At 52.1% G+C, this 27,863-nt stretch overlaps 1 protein-coding gene and 1 pseudogene across 3 annotated transcripts in view; both read right to left on the reverse strand.

Moving 5' to 3' along the window:
- Window positions 1-27,863, reverse strand: part of RALGDS (ral guanine nucleotide dissociation stimulator) — a 71,121-nt gene that overhangs the window by 30,090 nt on the left and 13,168 nt on the right. For 2 of the 3 annotated variants that reach the window (XM_066610691.1, XM_066610690.1), the window contains exon 1: window positions 19,832-20,068. The exons of the other annotated variant lie outside the window; for it this stretch is intronic. In XM_066610691.1, coding sequence (XP_066466788.1) covers window positions 19,832-20,020 — 189 coding nt within the window. In that variant the 5' untranslated portion in view covers window positions 20,021-20,068. Of the gene's footprint in view, window positions 1-19,831; window positions 20,069-27,863 lie in introns of those variants that run through there. 3 annotated transcript variants of the gene reach the window in all.
- On the reverse strand, window positions 11,662-11,778 carry LOC136635674 (5S ribosomal RNA; annotated as a pseudogene).

The following is a 27,863-nucleotide window of genomic DNA, read 5'->3' on the forward strand; positions in this document are numbered from 1 at the left end:
GAATTTGTACCAAGAATTAAGAAATAAATGCGTAATAGAACCAATTTGTTTTTCATCCACAAATCTGTTCAATCCCCTTTTAAAAGGTATCTAGTCCAGATCCATCACCACATCCTGTGGTAAGGAGTTCCACAGATTAGCATGTAGTAGGGACAAATAGTGGGGTGGCCGGGGGGACTACCTTCTTTGTAGCCAGCTGGTAGGTTTAGGCCTGGTTAGCTACTGCTAGAATCTGGGTGCTGGCACACATAAGCTGCTAGTCTGGCCCCATGTGGCATGCTGCAATTTCAGGAAGGTCCTGGCTCTTGGCAAGACCACCACCACTGGGGTCTCCTGAAGTGGTGACACAACAGGTCCGGGGCAAGCGGTGATGATTCCCAAGGAGCAAGCCCCTGGGTGGGCACAGAGCAAAGTCTGGCAGAGAGGAGCTCTGGTCCCCAAATTCTGGATAAGCAACACTGCCAAGCAAGGAAGGGGGCAGAGCCACACCACACAGATGCCCCCCTCCACCTCAGCCCCAGAACTAATGGCCCTCATCCTTTAACACAATAGCAGCAGGAAATTGCTTCAGCTCTGCCTTCCTTCCTGCCTGGGAGCTCAAGGAATACTGTCCAAAAAGCCTCTTAAGGGTTTTGTTACAGGAGGGAGAGTGGGGTGGAAAAGAGTGACAGGGGGGTCACACAGCAGGCTTGAGGAGGTCAACCAAACACTGCATCACACTTCTGTTTTGGACTGGAAGCTCTTTGCGGGCCAAGACCTCTTCTTTTTTACAAAGCTCTGTAGAACACCAAGCATACTAAGGGATATCAGCAGGGATATCATCCCTTGGATTTCTGATGCATGCTGACCCAAGAACTAGGCTTGCACCGGGCAGGGCTAAGACCTCTGGAAACCTGCAGCACTGTGCCAAATGGTTGTCATCTCCCCAGGTGTACCAGTTTCCATCTCTATGGCTTCTGCTACTGCTCCCTGAATTTGAGAAGGAAGTGTGGAGGAGAGGAGCGGCTCTCAGACATTCTACCCCACCACTCTACTCTCCCATGCTTCCTCTTCAGCTCCGTTCCTTCTTCAATTCAGGGAGAAGGAGAAAGAAGAGGCGCATTACCGACAGGCGGGTGAAGGCAGACAACAATTAGAACAGACCAATGAAAATATTTCTCTTCCCTGGAGAAGAAATTGAAGCTCACGCAACACACAAGAGAACGCATTGATTTTTTGAATGTTACTCTTCCCTATTGCTGTTCAAGAGAGATCAGCTTAATAACAACACCCAGCCCAGATTCAACAGGAAACCAAGGAAATTTCTTCTCCCCACCCCACTTTGCCAGGAGACAAAAGCGGCGGACAGGCACGCTTTTCAAACGTGGAGTTAGTTTGTTTTTACCCCCCCCCCTTCAAGGCAACGCTGTGGCTTGCCAGTAAAGTAAGACAAAGAATTAGTCACTGACCAAGGCAGAGGATTAGGAATTTGAGCTCTGAGTTCCAAACACAAGCTGGAGTATGACTCAATTATTTCAAATATTTGGCTGGCTTCCTTTTTCAAGGCCCACTCGAGGGGCAGCGGTGACCAGCCGGGGGAAAAAGAAATCCCGACCGACCCTCCGCCGACACAGCAAAAAGGTTTTCTGCTTTTGGTTGCAACAAACCAAATTCTTCTCCCCCTTCCAAGTTTCCCTTTGCAAGGATTAAGGCCTAGAATGCTGCCCTTTAAATACATTCTATAGCACAGTGGTTCTCAAACCTGTTAGCACTTTTGAGAATGACTATCTGTCGGGACCCACCAAAAGTGATGTCATTAACTTGGACGTGATGTCATGGCTAGAAGTGACATCGTCAACTTAGGCTTCAAACCTAAGCTGCAATTAGCCAAAGGTCAGATTAGCCCATGCGCTCATGTTGTTATTTTGCATAGCTCAGAATTCAAACATGCCAGCTTGGAAGCCAAGGCAGAAGGGCAGCCTTGGGTCCTTCTCCAACCACACAGTCCTCGCCCCCTTTCTAGTTAGTGTCCCATCTTTCCTACTATTTGGGGCAAAGTACCAGGCCTCTCCTTCACCAGGAGCACGCCCTGCCGAGCAGCTCTGTATGTTCGGCTCTGTCTTTTCAGTGGCAGCTAAACTAGGTGCTACCCACCTGAAAATTGACTCACTTGAAATTGACGCATGACCCACCTGAAATTGACTCACAACCCGCCCAGGGGGTACTGACCCATGGTTTGATATAGAGCCACTGGGAGTACCATAGAAGCCAGCCACAATTTTGCTCCCCCCAGGAATGCTGCAAACAGGGTAATCCAAGAGACACACATTCCTTCGCTCCCCCCATCTGTGACCTTCACCACACGCCCGCTGACTAAGCGAAGAGGCACATCAATTGCACTCCATTTAACTGAAAGCTCAAATCTCGTCGCAGAGCAGGCACGAGCACGTACAGGACTAGGCGCAAGGAGTTAAATGTGCACATCCCCTGGAAGAATATCTTCCTGTCAAGCTTCCAGCTTGAAGACACTCATTCTGGGAAACGGCTCCCCGCCTGCGGTGCTGGAATTCAGGGGATGAAAGTGCAGCAGGCTTCAGAACTGGCTCCCTCCCTCCTAAGCTCTTGGCACAAGCAGCCTGCCAGCAAAACAATTCTCTGAGATCACCAGCAGCTATGCATCTCGCCATCCTGCCGCCTCTATGGATGAGCCTAACGTGGGCCGTGTGCAGCGCAGCCAGGCCGGCCGGCCCACACATGTGGCTGGGTTACGGCGAGCGAGGAGACAGCGGCGGCCCGTGGCTGCAAAACTTTCTGGAATAGATCAATTAAAACATTCACCGATTTGCAGCAAGCCCTATGCAGAAGTCAGTTCTCCGAGTTCGACGGGACTTACTCCGAGGTGTGTTTGGATTGAGCCCAAAATTTCACTGTGCGGGTGTCTCCGGGTATCTGCGGGCAATAAGATCCTGCCACCCGCTGCAGATACCGGGAACCGCGGATCAGGGGGAATCCTATCTCCACAGCCCAGTCCGGGAAGCAATTAAGTGTCTTGCTTTAACAAACGCTATTAGCCAATGGTTCTCAAACCTTTTTGCACCAGGGCCCGCTTTTTAGAATGACTGCCTGTCAAAACCCACTGGAAGTGATGTCATTAATCTGGAAGTGATGTCACGGCAGGGAGTGACATCATCCATTTAGGCTTCAAACTCAAGCCACAATCAGACAAAAGGCCCATTACGTAGTGTGCTTGTGCTGTTGTTTTATGTAGCTTGGAATTCAAACATTCCAGCTCAGAAGTCAAAGCACAACACAGACCTGGGTCCTTCTCCAACCACACAGCCTTCCCTCCTTTCCAGTGTCCCATCTTCCCACCTGTTCTGGGCAAAGCACCTGGCCTCTCTCCCACTGGGAGAGCCCTGTATTTTCAACGGCATTTGAGCTGGGTGCTACGCGACCCACCTGAAACTGACTCGCGGCCCACCTGGTGGGTCCCGACCCACAGTTTGAGAAACACTGCTATAAGCAAAAAGCTCTATGACAAGACAAGCAGGCAGGCAGTCTAGAAAGGAGATGAAGGGCAAACAGGAAGTAGGTGGTTAACACTCACTCTTATACTCCCTTCTAGTCTTGCCAGAAGCTTTTTGCTTATAGCGTTTGTTATAGCCAGACACCTTATCACTTGGGGGGGGAAGCAATCAACTTAAGACAAAGGTAATGGGATGCAGGGAACCATGGCTAACCGGAGATCGCGGATACTGGGGGACGCCTATACTTCCTATAAGGAACTAAAGAGGCAGGTAGAGGCTGCTGCCCTGTTGACCAGAGACATCCACTATTTATATCAGGCCTGGAAGATCTGGAGGCTTCATATTGCCAGCTGGTTGCAGGGGCCGTTTCTGTGCCACCCTCTTCTCATCTATGCCTACGCTGGGCTCCCAAGAACTGACAGCATTTGTCCTCCTCTGAACACAAGAATTCAGCTGGAGCCGGAGGGTGTTATCTTGGGTCAGCTCTCCAAGGCTGGGAGAAAGCACGCCTCGGGGCACCGACAACAGGCTACTGAGCCGGAAAGCGCACAGCACAGCAGGGTCAGTGAACTGTGTCCTCCATTCATGGCGGCATTGTGCACAGAGCAGCCAATCGGAAAACGCAGCCGCTTCTCTCCCGTCCTGGCTCCCCCCCTCAGTCCCACCCCAGAGCGTGGTGACCCGGTAAACAGCTGAAGCAGGAAAATGCAAGAATGGTCTCTGCTGGAGAGGAAGACTTGACGGCCAGCACAGAGCCGTTTGCCGGGGAATGAAAAAAGGAGGTCTTCTGTTCTCCAGTTATGCCAGTCACCCGTGGTGGGCATTGAGACCCTCCATGTGCCCCCACCAGGAGAGCAGAAGCTCATCTGCACCCTAAAGTCACCCCAGAATCCTCTTTGGTGGAGCTGGGCATCAAGCACCTGTGCAACGTTCTTGAAATCCGGGGTCTTCAACAGACACGCCAGGACCCAGAAGTGGCTGCCACAATTTTGTTCGTCCCGCACAATATGGACAGCCGCCAGGCCTAAGGGTTCTAGATTAGGTCAACCCCATATGAGACTTTAGAGGGGTCGCTTTGACCAAGCCCCCCATCTTCAGTGGGTCCCTCTCACGCATAAGGACAGCCCCACTGGATCAGGCCTAAGGCCCATCTAGTCCAGCTTCCTGTCTCTCAAAGCGGCCCACCAAATGCCCCAGGGAGCACACAAGGCAACAAGACGCCTGCATCCTGTTGCCCACTCCCTTGCACTGGGTAAAGAAGTTTCCTTTTGTTCTAACTCTCCCAACAGCTCCCGACTCATCTGCCTGTCCTCCCCCCCATAGCACCCCTGCTTTCTGCCTCATTTCCTCTCCTGTCATCTTCCAACTGGGTACACGCTGTCCCTCTGCCACTCTCCCCACGTGGAGGGAAGACCCCACGTCTCCCTCCACTCAGCCTGGAAGGAAAGAAGGAGCAGAACAAGTGGGTTGGCCAACGTCAGGTAGGAAAAGGCAAGAATCCCGATCGCTTATGTGCCAGCCCCTTTGTTGCATCCACAAAAATACCTGCAGGCATCACTTCCCAGCGCACAACACTAAACAAAGAGCAAATCACCACAGTTCGCAAGAAGACACAACAATCTAATACGGAAATACGGATCCGTTGCTAGGGACACAAGTCGGAGGTGCCACCCGGAACAAAACCTGTCGGATGACTTCTCTGCAAGAGAGATGACTCACTCTTGGCGAGGCCTCGATCAGAGCTAAGGAGGCTCTTTCTGTCTCTCTGCCCCTTTCCCAGGTCGGCCAAACCCTTTCTGCACCAGAGCCATAAGGGTGAACAGCACCAGTGCCAAAGGTCTGCCAACTGTGACTGTGCAAGGTTGCCGTGTGCCAAATCCGGCTGCCAAGGAAGCCAAGTCTATCGCTCGCACAGAAACCCAAGAGCCCCAAGCCTGCACTGAAAGCAGACTGCAGACTGCAGTCATTCCTTCGGCAGGAACATTCTGGAGTGTTTTACCCACAGTGCTGAGAGATGTTGACTTCCCAAACTGAGAACACCTGTGAAAAAGAAGCTCTCCCCTCCTGCGCTCCCTCCCAAAAGTCTCTGACTTTGTTCAGCCATGACACATTGCAACACGGACGACACACGTGCATTGAATTTCTTTTAAGGGGACTCGGCATCCCAGATTCAGTTGTCACCCGGTCTGTCCCTCCCAAGTCAAAAGGCGAGGCGGATCTTTCCCACCCCTGCAGGAGCATCCTGCCCACCACACACATCAACGCGCGGCCTGGCGTCGAAGAACCGAAACCACAATTTTTTTCCTGCGTTGCCACCAAGGGACAAGAAGATGAGAAGCGGGCCCGCAGCTGCAAGAAAGAATTTGAAAAATGGGGCATGTGGCCGGAGCCTTGGCAATCTAGTTGCACACAGAGCCAAAATCCCAGCAGCGGGGGGGGGGGGGGGGGACAACCCACCGAATCCAGGAGCCAGCCAGCTCAGGAAGAGAAAGAACATTATGCACAAACATCTGTGCATAGTTTCAAAGCAGTGCACTGGTGCTCCACCTGGGCTGTGACCTTCAACTCTGTACAGCGTTCACAGGCCACTGGGACTTGATACAAGTGCTCTATTCAGGTTATTGTGGAACTAGGGCTTGGGATTGCAATGTTCGCTAAGCTAATTAGTACCTGCCTCTCCTGTGGGCATCTGAGCAGGCTTGCGGGAATGGCAAGTTCATGTCGCGATGACGGCAAGGTGATTCAGCCAGCTGGGTTTCAACCCCAGAACCTGCTGTCTGTGCCAGGGATCGGGGCCAGAATTATGTAATCACTTGAGTGTTGTGCTGTGGGTCACCACTTTGAAATGAATAACATGAGCGAGGATGGTGTAAAGCACAGGGTGACCAGCCTTTCAACCTTAGGGCTCCTGGACCTTTAACAAGGTCCAATGAGGTCACCACTTTGAAATGAATAACATGAGTGAGGATGGTGTAAAGCACAGGGTGACCAGCCTTTCAACCTTAGGGCTCCTGGACCTTTAACAACGTCCAATGAGGACCTTTAAAGTCCTAGATGGCATAGGACCTCAACTTGCAGACCACCAAAGTAGACGCCACTGGACATTTGGGAACTCGGAAGGAGCCACATGACCTTGGATCCTTGCGGATACAGAGTGAACCACATGTCTAAAAAATGAATTTTTGGGAGGGGGGAGGGGAAGAAGGAAGCATCTCACAGTTATATGACTTTTGGGGAATAGCGAAATTTTCATGGAATAAAGGTGGGTTTTAAAGAAAGGGCAGAGAGAGGGAAACAAAGCACAGAGACCGTACTAGAGCAATCACAGATCAAACATCAAGCTCTGGCCACAAGCAGTTCCATGGCTCTGGAAAAGCTTGCAACATAATTGGGCTGGCTTTCTCTCCCTGCCGCCTCTCTCTGGTCCCAGGGGAGAAGGGGGGGGGAACTACCCCCAGCTGTTATTGAAAATGGATCTCGGGAAGCGTGCCTCAGTGAGGACACAGGAACTCCAGGCATGAAAGCAATTTCATTGATGCAGACGGACGGAAGGGGAAGACAAAAATGAGCTGCAGACCAGCCTGTGGGAGACAGAATTCCTCACTGGCAAGGAAGCACAGAGGCACAATATGGGGCCACAAAATGCGTTTAGCTCCACGCTGCCCCACTCTGCGCTCCTCAGAATCTTTTGCTCGCAAACCAAGAGACACGAGAGAATCGGTCCACAGCGAGCCCCAGCCCAGACCCTCGAGACCTCTTCCTCCCCGTCCCTGAGTTAGTGCATCAGACTGTCTCGGCCCTTCTTCTTGCTCCCCAAATGGAAAAAAATGAGGAGACACTTTAGCCAACCACTCTCCTCTCCTCCAGACACTCTAGCCCACCCCCTCTCCTCCACACTTCCTTTACCACCCCTAATCCAGAGAGGCAAACTCACTGCCTGAGGCCGTTGCCTCTTGGATGCCAGCCCTGAATAACAGTTTTTTGTTTTTTCTGAGATGTTCATGTCCCTCTGTCAAAATACAGAGAATCAGATGTTGGGCCAAGCTTCTGAACAAGGCCACCACCTCTGGAGAACCCACAAGCACCACCCAGACCCCAGCAACCCTGAAAAGAAACTGTGTAAAGCAAATGATTGGAATTAGGAATGTGCATTTGTTGAGATTCTGCAGAAGCTCATTGGGGTGGGGGGGAGAGAAGACAACAGAAAGCAACACTAAGTGCCCAACTCAGTTTGAGAATCTCAGTTTTCAATAGGGGATCAAGTTTCTAGGTCCTGTGGTTGCAAAGACATGCTTGAACACTGCCTGTCCAGTGCTTGGGCCAAGGAGGTGCGGCCAAAGAGCAGCTGGCCTGCATAGTTTTCTCGCTGCTCCCCACGGCAAGCAAAACAAAATTATGCAAGTGTGCATCATTTATAGAGGTGGTAGAATTCCACCTGTCTCAGGTAAGGCTCTGGGACAGCTCACCTGCTCAGATTTTAAGGGCTGAGTTCACAGAGCGCTGGAAGGCTCATGGATATTCAGCAGCCACTACAACGGCTGTCTTGTCACGGCCCGGCCCGTCCATGAGGCTGCCTCAGGGCAGCAGATTGGCAGGGGTGCCCTTTAACCTTCCCCCCCCATACTTCCTGGACTGGAAAAGAGGAGAGGAAGTGTGGAGGGGAAGAGCAGGGTAGGGTAGAGTTTTGTTCGCTGGGGGAGCCGGAGAGGGGGAGGAGCAGATGCTGGTGCAAGCAGGATTTGGCACACCGCCACCAGGGGCACCAGGAGGTCCTGGCCACAGCAATCATGCGCTCCAGCCTATGACAAACAAGCCTCGGTTCTGTAACGGCGAGGGCAGCTTTCCAGGACGAATTCCTTCGCCCTTTAGAAAACACGCATTCTTTCGCCTCGTTCTTGGGTGCGACAAAAGAGCGAACATCCCCTGAAAACCCGCTCCCGAACGGCCCCACCATCGCTGCCGCCACATGACCAGAAACGCTCTCCAAATGGAATTCCACCTCCCGGAAAGCAAAGCCCCCAAGCGAGCGCATGAGCGCATACCCATGTACTCCCACATCAAATCCCTTCCCAGCTGGGCTGGCACACCGCATCCCAAAACTCATTCCTTAGCAACAAGCTCTTCCCCCCCCCCCGGTCGATCCCTATGCTCGGATCAATGTTTTTAAGGGCTGCAAAAAAGCCACATGGTGACAGGGAAAAAGAATTAAAACCACGGAAAAGGAACCGAACGTGGCCACGTCTCCGAAATGCTAATGGACAAGAGGGAATCAAGGAAGAAGGAGGAACAGAGATGGCTAAGGCAGGAGAGATAGACAATGATCACACATTGGGGGGGGATGTGGCTGCCAGTATTGTGCTTGGTGCCACTTACCCTCTTATTTTCCACCCCCCCCCCAGCTGAACCACATGAGAGCTGACACACAACAGCAAGAAAAGCAACACAGTGCTCCTTTGTTTCCCCCACTGAGGCATCCCTTGTCCGCTCAAGGCCTGGTAAACAGCTGATTCCTGGCCTACGCGGAGGGCTGAGGCTTGGCTCACTGAACTCACCCACCCACCCAAAAAATACATCCGAGCAAGGAGAAAAAGGACACAGAGATCCAAGGTGACGGAGGTTACTTGGGGTTGCAAGCCCAGAGATGTGGGGAAAGAGGAAAATTTTTAACGACGTGGGCCTAGGACGGCTGGGAGGCCACCCCACAAAACGGTGTCTGTATTACACTCTGCTTTAAAAGCACTGGCTGCAGAAGATGACACACTTGGGTGGTTCCTGCAGAGTATCAAGGCTGGCAAAAAAAAATCCATCTCCTGTCCCAGCAGCAAGTGACATCCAGGAAAAAATAGCCGTCAGCCAGGACACATGGCCTCTTTGATATTAAGACAGCTTGTGGGAAGGGGCTCAGCTCAAACCCCTCCCCAAAATCCCAGTGCCAGCGTTATAAGGCAGATCTGGGGGGGCATGGATATGTTTCCCCCAACTGTTGCTGTTGGGAAAGGATGATCGCCAAGTATGGCTGGGAGCATAGGTCTACCTGCCTGGAAGAATGGGAGGCCTGGTCTACCCATCAAGTAGCTCTAGGTTGTAAGTGGGGAGCCCAGATCTACCCACCCAGCAAACCTTGGCCAAGGAGGCCAGTTCAACTGGGAGCCCAGCTCTACCTGGCAGGTAGGTCTGGGTTCCATGTCTGGGTGGGAGTCCAGTTCTACCTGCCCAGCAAACCTCGGACAAGAGAACAAGTTCAACCAGGAGCCCAGGTCTACCCACCTGGATGACCTGAGCTCTGGAGTTAATCTACTGCTCATGGCCCGCCCCCCTCAAACACTAGATCCACCCCTGGCCAAGGGCAGCAGCAAGCCATGCGTCAATTGTGCGCCTGAAAAGAGAGGGGACAGGGGCGCGTCAGTCAAGACTTCATCTAAAAGCCATGTGGCTCAACACAGGACAGGAAGAGGTTGGTTGGCAACCTTCAGTCTCGAAAGACTATGGTATCAGCCTACAGCACCCAGTATTCCCAGGCGGTCTCCCATCCAAGTACTAACCAGGCCTGACCCTGCTTAGCTTCCGAAATCATGGTATAAGCCCACAGCGCCCGGTATTCCCAGGCGGTCTCCCATCCAAGTACTGACCAGGCCTGACCCTGCTTAGCGAGGAGTTTTTGAGAAACCTGACAGGTAAATCCAGCCAAGAGTATTCTCAGTGGTCCACCAGGCTACAGCGTGGGCATACTTGGGAGGAAGCCAGCCGATACGCCGAACACTCAGGCTCCCAGGGACGCCACTCTGGCCCCAAAATCCTCTTAAAAACCCCAACCCAGGCGGTGTCCCCGGAAGGCATTGTGTACTTCTATGGAAACCTGGCAGAACCATCTCCAAGAAACACGAGGCTGGGCAAACAAATGCTGAAGCTGCTGCATCGTTGCTATTTATGACCCCCCCCCCCCACACACACACACACAAACACCAAGCAGGGCAGGACTGTCCAGCCACACCGTCTTTGGAAAGCGGCCAAGCAGCCCGACTCTGTCCAGGAAATGTCAACCAGTGACATTTGTGCTCCGGTTTGCAAGCTTCAGGAGAGAAGCAGGGGAGAAGCAGTCAGCCCAGGGAGACGGGCTCGATCAAGGTACCCGTGGCCTCCGTTGGCGCACGTTTCTATACTGCTTCCTGTGTAAGCAAACCACGCTGCAGATATTCCAGTAGCAATGTGAGGTAGTATTATCCCCGCGTTGCAGAGAAGAACCGAAGAAGAGCCCCGCTGGATCAGGCCAGAGGTTCATCTAATCCAGTATCTCACAGTGCCCCCCCCCCCCCAGTACACAAGACAAGAGACCTGCATCCTGGTCTCTTGCACCTGGCATTCTGAGGCAGCCACCTTCTAAAACCAGGAGGTTTTAGTCTAAACCCTGCTCAGTGCAGGCAACTGCAACAACATTCCTGACAGGCAGACATCCGGCCTCTGCTTGAACATCCCCAACAAGAAAAAAGCCCACTGCCGCAAGAGGTAGGTTGTTCTAGAGCCAGACAGTTCCAACAGTGCAGAAATTCTCTCTCGTGTCCGGTCTAAATCTAGTTTAGGAACCTGCCCACAAACCCTGATCATCACTCCTTTGAAACCACCACCCAACAGGAAACTTCTGGTTCTGGGCAAAAAAAAACCCCTGCCGCAGTTTCATTACAAAAACTGAGAAGTCGATTTTGAGTCGCAGGCATCGCGAGTTTCCTTTCAACTGTTTCAAAAAGAGCATCAAAGGGAGTTAAGGCAGGTCTGTTTAAACCTTCGTGCCTAGCAAAAAAGGTCAGAACCTCATGGCAAGAAAAATCCAAGCCATATGCAGACTAGAACTTCTGCAGAGCAAATTCGCCTGGGGAGAATTTGTACCTGCCGTAGGTGACCAGGAGAGTGACTCTTTTCTAACCAGATATGTTTTGGCTTTGCTCATCACAGTACCAGGCACCAAAAGCTACCCAGAACTTGAGTTGCCAGGCACTGCCACTATACAGGGTGACCAGATGTCTTAACCACAAAAGAGGAACAGGCACCCCAGCATGAAGTTCGTCCGAGAAAAATGTAGGACATGACAAAATAAAGGCGAAAACCACTCATATATTGAGTTCATGGTTGGCAACCTTCAGTCTCCAAAGACTACGGTATAAGCCTACAGCACCCAGTATTCCCATGCGGTCTCCCATCCAAGTACTAACCAGGCCTGACCCTGCTTAGCTTCCGAGATCAGACGAGATCGGGCACATGCAGGGTAACAGTTGCGTTCATGTGTTCAATTTAAACACTGTTTTGCTTATTATTAAATTTAAAACTATATTACATAGAATTTATTCATACCAGGAAGGCTGTGTGCTGGCTGCTCACAAGGAAAAGGAGGGATTTAAGTTCTTTTCCAGGACATGAGGCTAATAAAGAAGAGGACATGGTCCTGGAAAAGAGCACATCTGGTTAACCTGCCCATATACGTTCAAGTGTATCTCTTGGCTTGAGGTCTAGTTACCTGATTTTTAAAATTGAAACCTGTATCTTTGGGAATGCTCACAGAGAGGGTATCGACTTAATAAAGACTGGATCACACTGACTGAAGCCCCCTTCCCCACACGGTCATGCTGACCGGATTAAATGACAACAAACACCCTCAATCCTCGGAGATTGACTCCTTACCTTCTTTCAAACAGACCATCTTAATCTTCTATATATGCATAATCCCTCACAAGACTAGAGACACGTAATGTAAGCAAACTTGGTGTGACTGTTACTGAACCAAACACAGTGAGACCTTTGGGCTCACACACATGCGCACAGAAATGCTTCTTATTATACAGACCGACACACATTCTGCTGCCTTAAAAGTCAGTATTATATTCTTGGGTATTTTTGGGGTGCTGAATCAAAAAATAGCATTGGTTTCTCTCAGCTGGCTCTAAGTTCGGGAGGTACAGCATAGACCTTATATGCTGATTGAAGCCACTTCTTTGTGAGGAAGCCACTTGAATCGGCATATAAGGTGGCTATGCCGTACCCCCAAAACTAGAGGCAATCGGGCAACTCGGATGCCATATTTTTGGATTCAACACCCCAAAAATATCTTAACTTCGTTTCAATCTCCTTGGCAACTATAAAAAAATGCTGTTTTTGTAGGCCTGTGATTTATTCAGCACTATCATGATGGCAACCTTCAGTCTCGAAAGACTATGGTATCGCGCTCCCTCAGCACTATCAGTATATACACAAAACATCAGATGCTTTACAAAGAGCAAAAAGGCAGTCCTCTGCCCCGAGGGTCCTACCATCTACATCAGTGATTTTCAGCCTTTTCCATCTCATGGCACACTGACAAGGCATTAAAATGGTCAAGGCACACCATCAGGTTTTGGACAATTGACAAGGCACACCGTGCTGTCAGTGGGGGCTCACATCTCCCATTGGCCCTATTAATAAACGATCTTCCCCCAAATTCCTGTGGCCCACCTGGGGACCCCTCGCAGCACACCAGTGTGCTATGGCACAGTGGTTGACAATGGCTGACCTACATAATGACACAAGGAAGAAAACGGGGGGAGGGGGAGAGAGGGAAAGAATCGTGTTTAAACAGGGAAGCACTGCTTCAGTTAAACATCCTTAAGCTTAGTTACAGAAGGGAATGGAGCCAAAGGCTTCATGGAAAAGGTGGGTTTTAAGAACTGGCTAGAAGAGTGTTTCTCAAGGTTTGTCTCCGCCATGCCATTTTGCATGGTCCACCTATTGGAAGTACCACCAGAAGTAACTGGTGGTGATGTCATCACCAGTTACTTTTGGGTAGGGAGGCCAGGTGCAATGTGACAAACACTGCAAAGTGTGCATTCTGCATGTGTTGGACTAACGGCAGCCCACCAAAATGAGACCTGTTTGCCTTTAAGGTGCCGCAAGACAACATCAAGACAAGAAGCATCCAATCCCAGGGAGAGCAATGACATTTGCTTACCCAGGAAAACACCACCAGTTGAATTTACAACCCGACCCTGCCGCTCAGTGAGTACAGGGCTAGTTCTGCATTTGCAGAGAAGATTCCTGGCAAACAAACCCAAGAAGGCCAGGGGCAGCCAGAGCCCCTGGAGGGATTCCCCAGCCACCCCCCATAATTAAGGACTGATTATCGGTCTTTTCCTGCATCTCCATTAATGGCTCAGAGAGTCCTCCTTATTTAAAAATAACCTGTTTTTTCTCCCCCTGGGGCAGAGTCTACCCTGGGATGCTAACCCATTAAACCAGACATTGCAGGTCGCAGCTGACCAGGCAAGTAAACTCTCCAGTTTCTAAAAAGGTTAAAATTAAGGGCTATGTAATTTTTGGAAAGGGCGCAGAGGAAGAGTTTTCGTTTTGCTGTCAGGAGGCTTCAGGTTCAGTCCCTAGCAGAATCCCCAGGCAAGAGGGGGAAAAATGCCAGCTTGATACCCCGGAGAGCTCTGAGTTGGCAGCACTGACCTCGAAGGACCAACAGTCTGACTTGGTATAAAGAGGCGTCCTTACTATAAAGCCGCATCTGCTGAACTCCTTGCCACGGGATGTCACGATGGCGGCTGGCCTAAAAGGGATTGGACAGATTTCTGGAAGAAAAGTCCATCTCAGCTGACAAGCCAGGATGGGTATGTGCCACCTCCTGGTTTTAGAAGTAGCCTACCTCATAATGCCAGGTGCCAGGGAGTGGCAATAAGATGCTGGTCTCTTGTGGCCTTGTGTGCTCCCCGGGGAATCTAGTGGGCCACAGTGAGAGACAGGAAGCTGAACTAGATGGTCCTGTGGCTTGATTCTGCAGGGCTCTTCTTATGTTCTTCACATCTAGGGGCCCAATCCTATCCAATTTTTCAGGGCCGGCGCAGTGTTGTCAGTGGGATGTGAGCTGCATCCTCTGGTGGGGAGCCAGTCACAGGAGCCTCCTGAAGGGAACATTTGTTCCCTTACCTCCGGGCTGCAGTGGGGCTGCACCTGTGCTGGAAAGTTGGATAGGATTGGGCCCTAGGGCTATCACCTCTGTCTACAGGCTCAGTACTGCTCCGAACTGCTTGACATTTCGAAGCAGCTTCTGAAAGACCCTTAAGCTGCAGCAAGGATGAGATATATCCATAAAGGAGAGTCTATCAACAATGATGACCATTCTTGACAGCTAAGTGGAACTTCCACAATCAGGAGCAGTGTACCTCTTCGAGTTCAAGACTCTGGGGTTCAACCCCGGGGGAGGACAACTGCCTCTGGAACCCGCTTGCAAGTGCCTAGAGGCTTCCGACAGTGAGATGATTTTTTTAACTGCGTGGTTGAAATGCAATAGAGATGGTGCTACAATCTGGTCTCAGGTTTATGCTTAAAACCCCAAATTAGCCCCCTTAATTTCTATGCTTGGAAAGCAGCTGTTTCTTAGCAGCTTTTTGCCTTCAAAAAGCCCCTTCCAAGCAAAAAGCCTTGGCCGACTGCCTCCCACCATCCCCCCAAATAACAGTTTCACCAAGAGAAGGGGCTGGAAAGCTTGGCCGTCTCCCCCTTCTCTCGGCAGCCCGGCCGTGCGGAGACCACACCTATCCAGGCCCCTCCTAGCCAGGCGGAGGACAGGAAATCTGGGAGGCTGAACGATTTTTCTTACCAGACATAATGAAAACCAGATGATGCATTTGCAACAATGATCACTTCCCTCCCCCCCCCCCCCCGAATGAAACAGTGGGCGGGGTGTATGTTAGATCTGGCTCAATTTTCCACCCATCTTGCAGGGGGAAAGGCAGTCCAGCAAACCAAAAACCTCACCCAAATGACTGGGGAATTCGGAGAGGTTGATGGCCATTTCAGGCCAGAGCCTGGTCAACATATTTTGGTGCCTTTACAGCACAAACCTATGCAATAAGAAGAGCCAGAGGCCCATCTAGTCCAGCTTCTGGTATCTCAGCGTGGCCCACTAGATGCCTCAGGGAGAACACAACACGAGACCTGCATCCTGGTGTCCTCCTGGCACCTAGCGTTCTGGGGTTAGCCTACTTCTAAAATCAGGGGTTTGCACATACCCATCATGGCGTGTAGGTTGTGGTGACAGCACCCAAAGGCCTAGATGCCTTCAAAAGGAAATTTGATAGAGGAAAAGTCCATCACAGGTGACAAACCATGATGGGTAGATGCAACCTCCTGGTCCTAGAAGTAGGCTGTTTCTGAATGCCAGTGGCAATAGGATTCAGGTCTCTTGTTGTCTTGTGTGCTCCCAGAGGCACCTGATGGGTCACTAGGAGATCCAGGAAGCTGAACCAGATGGACCTTTGGCCCGATCGAGCAGAACCCTCCTGATGCTCTTAATTCTTTTCTTGCCACGGGTGACCAGACAAGGGGTTGTTGACCAGCCTGGACCAAGCGGAGACCACACTGAGGCTGCAAACATTTTGCAGGCCTTCAGAAGGTTTCCAGTTGCCATTCTCTGTGCGCCTGCGCCCAAGGGGCCATGTTTGAGGTCAAGAGAGCGGCAGGAAGCCCAGCTCTGCAACAACAGGCGCACTGGGTGGAAACACACAAATGTTTGGCTGGAGCCGGCCGCCCAGCTTCCACAGCAAAGCTTCCTCGTGTGGATTTTCCCCAAAAGGAAGGAAGACGACGGAGAAGGCCTCAAAATCCCCTGGCCAGCACTCCAAAATCTTTTGGCAGGCAGCAGAGATCAGAACAGAAGGTATGACCAAGGCACACAACAGGAAGTTGGTGTCGTCCATTAAATGTTTTAGAGGTGCCAGATTGGCGGCTGTGCGCTCTCGCTCGCTCTCTCTCCTCAGAGCATCTCTAATAGCTTTTCAGGGCTTGGCTGCCAGCAGCAAGAGCCGCATGACTGACGAGACCAGAGCCCGCCCGAGAGAGGCCTCTCTCATCCACAGCAGAGATAGAGAAGGGAGCACCAGAGATCATCTGCCGAACCTCGCATTGAACCTGCGCAACCGCTAAACCACCGAGAAGACTCTCTGGACCCGAAACCTCTCGGTTGCTAGATGAGGACACACTAGTCCAAAATCCCATTTCCAACCAGCAGCTGCCCAAAAGCCTCTGGGAAGCATAGCAAGGCAACAAAGAAAACAGCCCTCCCCAGTTGTTAACCCCCACTATCCAATACTCGGGGGGTAGACTGTGCCTCACACAGAGGTTCCACTTCCCTAGTAGTGGCTAACAGCCATCAGTAGATCCTCTGCAAATTTGTCTTTCAGGCTAACAACTATCACTTGTATCCTGTTCCAGTGAATTGATTGCATACTGACATTTTCTCGTCTTCCTAGGAGTTTACGCAAGTCATGTTTGTAAGTAGGGCCAGGGGCTGATTTCTCTCCATCTGCTCTCTCTCTCTACACCCTTGATTTTCAACTAGTAGGGATAGGGACCACTGGTGTTGCTTCACGCTACGGGCGGGTGGGCCTGGGTGTCACGAGGACCAGTGTATGGCAACGCTCTGCCCAGCCTGGCACCACTAGATGTGGGGACAGCTGGGGCAAGCAACACACTGACAACAAAGTGCGGCTGTGTGATGGCCCTGCAGTTCCAAAGAGGAACGGATGGGGGGGGAAGAAGGGGGCAATGGCCAGGAGGCAGCAGTAAGTGGATAGGCTATGGAGCAAAGCCACCCACTTTCTGGGGACGGCACCCATCTCTGTTGGTAGCCAGGCTCAGATAGGTGGTGCATGCAGAGAACATACCTTGGGTATGTTACCAGCCGCCTTGGGTGCCCTTCAGGGAGAAAGGCAGAATGCAAATCCAATAAATAAATAAATAAACAAACATATAGGAAGGAAGGATTCATGTATACCTCCCTGAGCTCCTTGGAATAAAATGTGAACAATAAATAAGATCAATAATAAAACAAGACTCCTCCCCTAACCGCCATGGGCAGAGTAATCAGCTGCCCCCCCCCAATCCATCAACACAGCACCATAAGCCAAACATCTTTGAACCAGACACCCCTGCAGATTCACCCTAAATCAAACAGCTTTTGAACCAGACACCCCTGCAGATTCAGCAGCAAACCCTACACAGTTCCAAGACTGCTAGGAAAACAAACCCATGTCTTTGCAGGCTCCAAAAGCAGGCCACAACGTCAAGCGCTGGGGTGCTAATCCAGCTGTCTCCATCGCGCTTCAGCACTCCAAGGGGTCCCACAGTTTGCCCCCAGTTTCATCCAGGCCAACAACCCACTTACACTCCCAAAGGTATTTGGCATCCACAGTTTAGACAGAGTCGTCACAGCAAGCCACAATCAGGTCCACAGGAGTTCCACTGGCACCATGCCCTGGAAGGGCAGACCCCTCAACCCCCAGCCTTTTTATTTACAAAGTCTGAACGGTGCCACAATGGGGCCTCCATTCTTCTCAAGCCCACATCTCCGGATTCACGACATCCAAGCGCAAACCAACGAGGGGAGAAATCCGGCCGCCCCCTACCCAGAGGTTAAATATCCACGCTGATCACCAAGAAGCCTCGGAGATGCAGTTGAGGTTATCCAGAGGTTCATTCAGTTCTAACCCAGTACCCTGTTTCCAACAGTGGGAAGTCCACAAGGAGGGACAAGCACAGCAGCTCTCCAACTCTTTATGGCCAAAGGCAGGTAGATGCTGAACATCAAGCTATGGTGGCTACAGGCCATGGAACCACTTTACTTCTAGAAACGCATCTCAGCCAAATTGGTGGCTTTGTGCATGGGGATGAAGCAGCCTGCAGGCCGGAATTGCGTCCACTGAAATAAACAGAAAGGCCTTTAAGGCTCTTGGCCATGTTTGGCTGCAATAGACCAGCAAGTCTGCAGCACCTCCGGGATGGAGTCTGTGTCTGAAGGCCATGTAAGTTGATCCTATGCTGTGCAGAGAGGCCCAGCTGCTCTATCTGCCTGCCTGCCTGCCTAGCAGGGTTGTTGCGAGGTTTACAGTCAGAGAAAAGAAGGTCCAGAGTTTGGGAGAAGTGGCAGAATAGGCTCCAAAGAAGAAAGTCCCACTGTATTCAATGGGGCTTATTTCCTGGAAAGCGCATGCAGGCTTGCAACCCGCTCACAAGGAACGCCTCCGGCTGCCCTCGCCACACACAGAGGACTAGAAACTTGAAGAGGGGAGCGAAACAGGTTCGGAGTCGAGATGCTCCATCCCCAGAGCCCCCCCAACCTTGTGAGATGTGAGATTTAAGGCACCACTCCTATCCACACTTCCCAAGGAGTAAGCCCAGGGTGACCAGATGCAAAGAATGACGCACGGCCTGTACCTTTAACCATTGTATAGAAGAAAAAATTTTGACAAGTGCAACTCCCTCCTCCATACAGTTAAGGTACAGACATTGTGTCCTCCATTGTATCTGGTCACCCTGAGTAAGCCCCACTGATAGAGGTGTCTCCAGTGAGTAAGCTAAGATCACAGCCTAAGTCTTCTTACTTAGAATGCAATGGGTACTTCTGAGTAAAACAAGCAATAGCCTTTTCAACCACATCTCTACCCACTGATTCTAATGGGGCTTACTCCTGAGTAAACACCCCTAGGATGGGGCTGGAAGGCTTCAGTTAACCTCAGTGTGCCTCCTTGGTGATGCAACCCAGGAAAGGTTCACTTCTGAGCAAAATAACACCGTTTTCAAACACCTCTCTGCCCACTGACTCTAATGGGACTTACTCCTGAGCAGGGACGCTTAGGATGGGGCTGGAAGGCTGTGGTTAGCCTTTCAGGTAAGGAAGGTGGGGGGGCAGCAACCCAGTTGGAAGGGGGGGCAACTCAGGAGGTGGGCAACCCAGCTGGAGGAGGGGCAACCCAGGGGGTCAGACTAGCTAGAAGTGGGGCAACCCAGGGGCGCAAGTAACCCAGCTGAAGGGGGAACAAGCCGGAGGGGCAGCCTAGCTGGAAGGGGGGCAGCACAGGGGGGCAGTCTAGCTGGAGGGAAGGCAATTGGAGGGGAGCAAGCTGCCCAGCTAGAAAAAGGAGCAACCCAGGAGGGCAGACTAGCTGGAAGGGGGCCAGCACAAGGGGGCAAGCAACCCACTTGGAGGGGGAGCAACCCAGGGGGGCAGCCCAGCTGCAAGGGGGAGCAACCCGGGGGGCAAGCAGAGGGGGTGCAAGCGGGGGGGGCAGCTTAGCTGGAAGGGGGGCAGCCCAGGGGGCAAGCAGAAGGGGAGCAGCCCAGCTGGAGGGGGAGCAAGCGAGGAGCAAGAAGAGGGGGGCAAGTGGGGGGGCAGCCCAGCTGCAAGGGGGGGCAGCCCAGGGGGGCAAGCAGAGGGGGAGCAAGTGGGGGGGCAGCCTAGCTGGAAGGGGGGCAGCCCAGGGGGCAAGCAGAGGGGGGGCAGCCCAGCCGGGGGGCGGCGAGCTCACCTCCAGCGGGGGCAGGTCCGGGTCGAGCTGGGTGAAGCTGTGCAGCACGACGGGGCCGGCGCCCTCGGCGGCCACCTCCAGCCGGACGCCGTCCCGGAGGCTGCGGAGGCGCCGCGAGCCCTCGAACATCGTCTCGGGGCTGCCGGCGCGGCGCTCATCCTGCGGCGCGGCCCACATCAGCTTCACCATCGGCGGGGCTGCGCTGCCTGCCGGGCGAGCGGCCGGCCACGGAGCCTCTGCCGGGCGGGCGGGCGCCGGAGCGCACCTCTCGGGCAGGTCCGGCCCGCTGATGTCACCCGCGGCGCTGCGGAGCCGGAGCCGGAGGCGGGCGCAGCGGAGGAAAGGCGGCCCCGGGCGCCCTCTAGAGCCCGGCCCGAGAGCCGCTCTCCGGGGCCGCTGTGCTCGCGGCGCCTCCTCCCGGGAAAGGCTGCGAGGCTCAAGCACGACCCCTCCCTGCCAACACGCCCAGATGGTTTGGGGGCATCAACTGGGGGGGGCACAAGTTCAGTGTCTACTCAGAAGTAAGCCCCACTGTGCTCAATGGCACCTCCTCCCAGGAAGGGCTGCCTGTCTAAGCAGGACCCCTCCCTACCAAGACGCCCAGATGGTTTGGGGGCATCAACTTGGGGGGCACACAAAGAGCAGTTTTTAGTGTCTACTCAGAAGTAAGCCCCACTGTGCTCAATGGCACCTCCTCCCGGGAAAGGCTGCGAGGCTCAAGCACGACCCCTCCCTGCCAACACACCCAGATGGTTTGGGGGCATCAACTGGGGGGGCACACAAAGAGCAGTTTTTAGTGTCTACTCAGAAGTAAGCCCCACTGTGCTCAATGGCACCTCCTCCCAGGAAAAGCTGCCTGCCTAAGCACGACCCCTCCCTGCCAAGACGCCCAGATGGTTTGGGGGCATCAACTTGGGGGGCTCACAGTGGCAGCTTTTTAGTGTCTACTCAGAAGTAAGCCCCACTCTGCTCAATGGCACCTCCTCCCAGGAAAAGCTGCCTGCCTAAGCAGGACCCCTCCCTGCCAAGACGCCCAGATGGTTTGGGGGCATCAACTTGGGGGGCTCACAGTGGCAGCTTTTTAGTGTCTACTCAGAAGTAAGCCCCACTGTGCTCAATGGCACCTCCTCCCACCGCTATGTCAATGTCAATTGCTTTCTGAAGTTTGCTTGAAAAGCAATATGTAAATGTTTGTATTTATTTTTTTTATATTTATATAAAGCAATATATAAATACATTTGCTGAACACACACACACACAGTATTAAAGCTATATAAATAGTTTATCAGCACTGCTTGGGTTCCTGGCCTTCAGGCCCCACTGGTGATACTTCCCCCTTTGTAGTCATGGGGTCCAGCACTACCTAAAGACCCACTGCCATAAGACCCACCTGGGGAGGGGGCTGCCTCACTGAATTCCCTGGGCAAAGATAGCAACTATAGCTACTTCCCCCTCCCTGCCTCTGAACCTCTGCAGGATTCACTGTTCCTTGCAGGGTTGTCCAGTCAAGATACCACAAGTGAAGAGCGTTACACAACTTCAGAAGCACAATCTAAGTGTGATCAGGAAAGACTGTTCAGGGGCAACCCTGGGCTTGCCGACTCAGAATTGAACTCAGTGGGGCTCATCCCCAGATCAAATATAGCAGTGTTTCTCAAACCGAAGGTCGAGACCCACTAGGTGGGTCACAAGCCAATTTCAGGTGGGTCCCCATTCACTTCAAAGGGTATGTTATTTTTAATAGATTGGACTTGATGCAACCGTGGGATGTGGCCGCATTTAGGGAAATTTAACAGGCTGCTATATATATATGCTTTTAACAATGATAAGTGTGGATAGGATTGCAGCCTTTGGTATTTGGGGGAATTTTTAAAAAAAAATATTTGGGGGAATTGGGGGTGGTTCTTTACTGGAAATAAATTTAACGTATACTTACTGTAAACTTTTAATTTACTTGATTGATTTTGATTTTGATTTTGTCATATGGGGAGTGTTAAAAATCTGTCCTGCTTGATGATGTCACTTCTGGCCATGACATCACTTCCAGGCTAATGACATCACTGCCAGTGGGTCCAGACACATTGTCACTCTAAAAAGTGGGTCCTGGTGCTAAAACGCTTGAGAACCATTGCCATATAGGATTGCAGCCTCAGTGGGTTAGCAGATGCACTGAAAACCAGCGCAATGGTTTAGGTTCATGTGGAAGGTGGGAAGGCAAAGAGTTAAGCCAGGCTTAAAAGCCACAGTGATTGATCTGGAAACTTAATGGCCTGTTGAGATGAATAGCGGAAAGCCAGGCCATTGTCTCGCTTGTGTTTGCCTAGTCCAAGGGGACAAGGGGGTTGGAGAAGGAGCCAAGGCCGCACACAGCCCTCTCTCCTTTCCAGTGCCGTATCTTCTGACATATTCAGGGCAAAGCGCCCCGCTTCTCTCCCACCAGGAGCTCGTCCTGCGCAGTAGCTCTGTACCCTATATTTTCAGCTCTGTGTTTTCAATGGCAGTGAAGCTCGGTGCTACGTGACCCACCGGAAATTGGCTCGTGACCCACCTAGGGGGTCCCGACTCACAAGTTCGAGAAACACTGATCTGGAGCTTTTTGGAGGGTACAAAGCACTTCACGTATATCATCTTGATTTAGGCTTCACAACAACCCTGTTAAAGGTAAATAAGCATTATTTATCCCCATACTGCAGATGGAGAAGACTGAGGCTGGTCTAAGGCCGCCTGCTGGGTTCAGGACAAGAGGCAAGATTCAAGCCAGGGAAGACTCAAGTGGGGGCAAGACCCATTGGGACACATCATGGCTCCGTGCGAACTGAGAGTGAAGACCACACTTTTAGGGTACAACTTATCAAGAGCTGAGCCACACCTCAACCCCAACCTGAAACACAGGGTCCACATTTAAGGGCCTAGCAGGATGGGTGAGTGAGACTCTGAGTGACCTTTTCAAAGAGGATAGGAGGGGTGGCCAATTGGCATGCTGTCCCAGGCCACAGTAGGAGAGGCAAGTATCGAGTGATCCAGGAAAAGCACACATTTCATTCTGAATAACAGAAAGAGGGTACAAGGAGGCAGAGGGCAGGTGGATGGGTTGGCACCACTGAAGACTTGTGGCTTGGCCACCAGCAAGATCTCTGGAGGGGTTGGCCTCATCAAGGACCCTCAAGCCCCCAAACACCTCAGGCCTGAGCCTTGAGACAGAACGGCAGGGGCACCTTTACCATGACCTACTTGCAATCAGGTCACAACCCACTTTTGAGCCTTCACCCATCTGTGCAAGACCTACTTCCCTGTTGGAAGGACACTGCTGGGTAAAAATCAGTGGCAGACGCCAGGCTGTTTGGCAAGGAAACCTGCCAGCCAATCCCAGTCTTCCCACGAGGCAACTCCTAACAAAAGTTCCCCGGAACCCAGATGGAAAGCAGAGATGCCCATTTCATCACCCCTTTCACCAATTGGGCAATTCGGACCAAGAAGACGGTTTTCGCCGAGGGAAGAACTGGAAGGGGTTGATTGATGTGTGTCAGCTTATCACCTGGATTCCTTCCACTCCGTCCTACTTCACACATCGCAGCCGGGAACGTCTCCCAGCAATGAGATCATATTTCCAACATGCATCTTTCAACACGTTCCAGGAACCTCAAATCCGTAGTGCCCTGTTTGCAGCCAAACCTGCGACGTTCGGTAGGCCACAAGCAATGGAAACAACCCGTGGGTGCTTAGTGAGAGTTACTCCCAGTGAGCTTTTAGTGGGACATGCACAGAATTAGGCTACAAAGGTATATGGATGTTCTACAACGGTGAGGCCTCAGAAAGGCACTTCTGGCTTTCAGTGAAAACCGAAGTGCCTTTCAGAGGCCTCAGAGACACTCCCTCAAGGCATGGCACCTGGGGAAATGTACCCCCCACTTCCCTCCTTAGCTACACCACTGACTATTTATTCAGATGCATGGAGTAAAGTCGGCATTTGCTGGAAGATCAAGTTAAAATGCAGAGAGAGACAGAGAGAAGGAGAGAGAGATTCATTACCACATGCCCCAAAGCTTCCGGGAATCAGGAAGCATGACAGGTGAGTCAGTCGCCGGCAGAGAGATTCCTGCTGAGGCAGCTCTCTGGCAGGATTAGCATTGTCGAGAAGAAGCTGCCCCATTCATTTGTTATCTGTGCTACCTCTCCTTCCCACATCCCAGTAAGGTTCTCATATCACCCTACATCTTCAGGAGTCCGAGGGAGGCAATTCATGGGAGAAGCATTCATGTCCCGTCCTGTCCCACAACACCCTAGTTCATTCGCCCATCTAGATGGGGCATTTATTCCCCTCCTATGCCTGGCTGAATGTCAAGCTTGAAAAAAAGTGCAAACAACTTTTGCAATGGTTGAAGGCAGGCTCAGCAAGACTGCACAAAGACCTCCCGGCACCGAAGACAGCATACCAAATGCTGCCAACTTACCCAGCAATATGCCAGCAACTACCCCTGCCGCTTCTCCCCCAACCGGCCACCTTAGGCAAAGTTCTCCACTTGCCTCGTTACTGGGCCGGCCCTAAACTGTCCTTCCTCTGCCTGTATCCTTTTTCTGCCATCTGTTTTTTTTTTTTTTCCCTTGTGGCAAGATGTAGATTGTAAGCCCCTCAGGGTAGAGACCTGCCTCTGTGGAGAACGCCACACGGATTGAATGATGGATTTTGCTACGTAAACCGCTTTGTGAACTATTTGTGTTGAAAAGTGGTATATAAATCATCATCATCTCCTCTCGGTGATCTCCAGGATCTTGGCTAGATCCAAAATTACAGACTATAACCAGCCCAACAATATTCACAAACACACACTTCAGAGGCTTTCCCCGGGCCTTAGAACGCCTTATGAGGCCAAAAAAAAAAAATCACTTCTGGTTTCTGAAGCCCAGAGAGGCTGTAGGCGGACACAGTTCTGGTCCCCTTTGGATGGTTCATGTGGAGCCAAGTCTGGCTCAATGTGTGTCCAGGGGAGCCAGATCCGTGGATGTATAACCCGCGGATAAACAAAACACCTGTGTTTCGACAGCAATTTTTAACACCCTTGTAAAGTAGGTCAGTTTTCAACTCTAAAACCAGCTTCAGACACCGTCTGCCCTGGTCCGAAATAGAGGATATTTTCCATTATTTATTAAAATGTCCTCTATATGAGCTTCCTAGAGCCAAATATCTGTCTAATATCATTGCTTTGCTTCAGGAGAGATCTACTTCAGCCTTGATCTGCTGGCTTCTTGCTGATTCTGACCCTGATGTCACTCATAAAGTGGCTATTTCTGTCCTTGTGGCAAAGAAAATAAGAGCCAAATTTTTGCAGTCTTAAATTTTTTGATCTATGTTTAGTATTAAACCCCTTGTTCATTTGCCATGTTTCGTAGGCTGTGACGCTATTGTGTGTTTTTATATGTATACATTGCTATAAGTGCTTTCAATATTGTAATGACCTATGGTTATATAATAAATTTCTAAATTTCATCTGCCCTGGTGGCCATGGAGAATGACCCTAAAGGGTTAGGCAATATGTCTCGCTCTATTAGGCAATATGTCTCTCTCTATTAGGCAATATGTCTCTCTCTAGAGGGCATGGAGACACATGCCAACCAGGCTTTACTGCAATATATAAATTCTCTCCACTACCAACAACCTCTTCCGTCTATCATAAGGACACAGAATTGGCAGTTAATAAAGATGGCAGATTTAGATTGCCAGGCACTGGCGTCAAGCTAATGAGGAGAGGCACAGCATTAATGCGCAGACTGCAATGGAACTCAGAGAAGGGTGTGCGAGAGCGACAGGAGCACCCAGCGTGCCTGCAGGGAGAATTCCACACTGCAGTCACAATCCTGCTTCTGAAATTCCACTCCTGCCCCGACAGGGTTGCCCGCCTGTTAGCAGCTCAACGCCCTCGCGTGGGAATGCCCTGCAGGGCCAAAAGAGGAGGGAGAAGCTCACCGTTCTTGGCTGCCGACCCGGGACGTGCTCCGGCTACCTGCCACAGATGCAGCCAACTCTCCGACAAACCTTTCCCTACCCTGGTGCTACGCATGAGAGCAAAGCCACATCCCCCCCTGCACGGCGGCACTGCAAAGTGGACGAACAACGTGTGCCCGCTCCGACCCACGCCGGCCCTTGGAGGTGGCTCCATTAAATGGCTGTATCACTAGGCAACGCTGCCACTTTCAAGGTGGCTAGGAAAGGCAGCAAAGCTGGGAACAGGGCCACAGTTCATGTGCAAGCCTGGCCGAAATTAACAGGAGGCGCACACTCCTCGGGGCACCTCCTGTACATTTCAGCGCGCAAGAGAAAACTTCCCAAAGGAGTGTGCCCCCTTTAAACCAGCACACATGAGTAGTGGTGGTACTGTTTGGGTTTACCACTCATGGCACGCTGGAGCATTTTTCAGTCAATGGAGACAAACCGGTGTCCGTCCGTCCGTCCCCCAAACTTCCCACAATCGGACAAAGGCTGGCAGGGCTCTGAGTGCGTGAGGATTCCCTGCCAGCCCAAACCGCAATCCCTGCCCCCCACTGCAGCCTCGACCCACCAGAGCTGGTCCACATGCACCAGGCCAAGGGTACTCACATCGTCATCCTGCACACTGAGCGGGATGTCCAGCATGCACATCTGAAAGGGCTGCACGAGCGCCTTCTGCATGTCGAACAAAGGCTTGGCCTCCATCTTCCAGCCGGAGAGAGGAGGGGGAGCCTCCCCGACTCTCCCCCCCCCCAGCGTCCTCCTGTCAAGTCCACCCTTGCAAGCTGAACACCGAGCTGCTTCCCTGCTCCAAGTGGCGTGCCTAGAGCATCGTGCCGGGAGATGCTCCTCTGCGCCGCGAGCAATGCACTCAGGGGTCCTTTCCCCTGCCAAATCAAACAGGAGGCGCCGGCAGAGGTTTTCCGTATCCAGACAGTGGCAGTGACACAACGGTGTAACACCCTGGCTGGCGCTCACACCTCAAGATGCTTCCTCTCTCACGCCCCACCTGATGCCAGTCCCTGGTGCAAGCAGCTCTCCGGCCTCATCAAGATGCCTGGCGCACTCTCCATAGACGGGCACAACAGGTTCTGCCCTGGGCTGGCTGTCAACGAAGGGCTGCAGCAGCCCAGCCACGGATTTCCCTGCAGTGCTCTGTTGCAGGCAGGCTAAGGGAAGGGGTGGGCGATGCAGGCCGCCAGCGCAGCCCGGATTCCCTCGCCTTCCCTCTCCGCAGCAGCCCGTCCCTTCATTGTTTCAAGAGGCCCACGCCCTCACCTCCCCAGGGCTCAGGGGAAGCCTGAATTATTCATCCTTGGCAGGCGCTGGAGAATCCCAAACCAGGCAGGCAAGACTGGCGGCACACAGGATTGCGAAATCAGCCTGGCCAAGAGTGGCATATGCTGGCCTCCGTTGGGGGGCACCGAAGATGGGGTACTCAGCCCTCAAGGGGGGCAGGACACATTCCCCTCCGCGTCAAAACCGACCATCTTTGAAAAGCATCTCAGTATAGGCATCACCAGACAATGCTTTCTAAGGCACTGCTGAACTCCTAAGAACATTAGCCCCACTGGATCAGGCCAAAGGCCCATCTAGTCCAGCTTCCTGTATCTCACAGTGGCACACCACTCTCTAAGAGAATATCTCTGTACCCAGCGTGTCATCCGTCTGCAGAACTCCTTGCCACAGGATGCAGCCGTGACTTAGATGCCTTTCAAAGGGCATTGGTGGAGGAAAAGACCATCACATGTGACAAGCCTTCATGGGTCTGTGCAACCTCCTGGTGTTAGAAGTAGTGTGTTGGCAACCTTCAGTCTCGAGAGACTATGGTATCGCGCTCTGAAAGGTGGTTCTGGAACAGCGTCTAGCGTGGCTGAAAAGGCCGATTCGGGAGTGACAATCCCTTTCACACTGGGAGCAAGTGCAGTCTGTCCCTGGTCTGTCTCCCTGGCTACGAGCCTTCCTTCTTTGCCTCTTTGCCTCAGTCTGTTGGCCAAGTGTCTCTTCAAACTGGGAAAGGCCATGCTGCACAGCCTGCCTCCAAGCGGG

The sequence above is a fragment of the Tiliqua scincoides genome, chromosome 16, assembly GCF_035046505.1.
Source record: "Tiliqua scincoides isolate rTilSci1 chromosome 16, rTilSci1.hap2, whole genome shotgun sequence".
Taxonomy (NCBI): Eukaryota; Metazoa; Chordata; class Lepidosauria; order Squamata; family Scincidae; genus Tiliqua; species Tiliqua scincoides.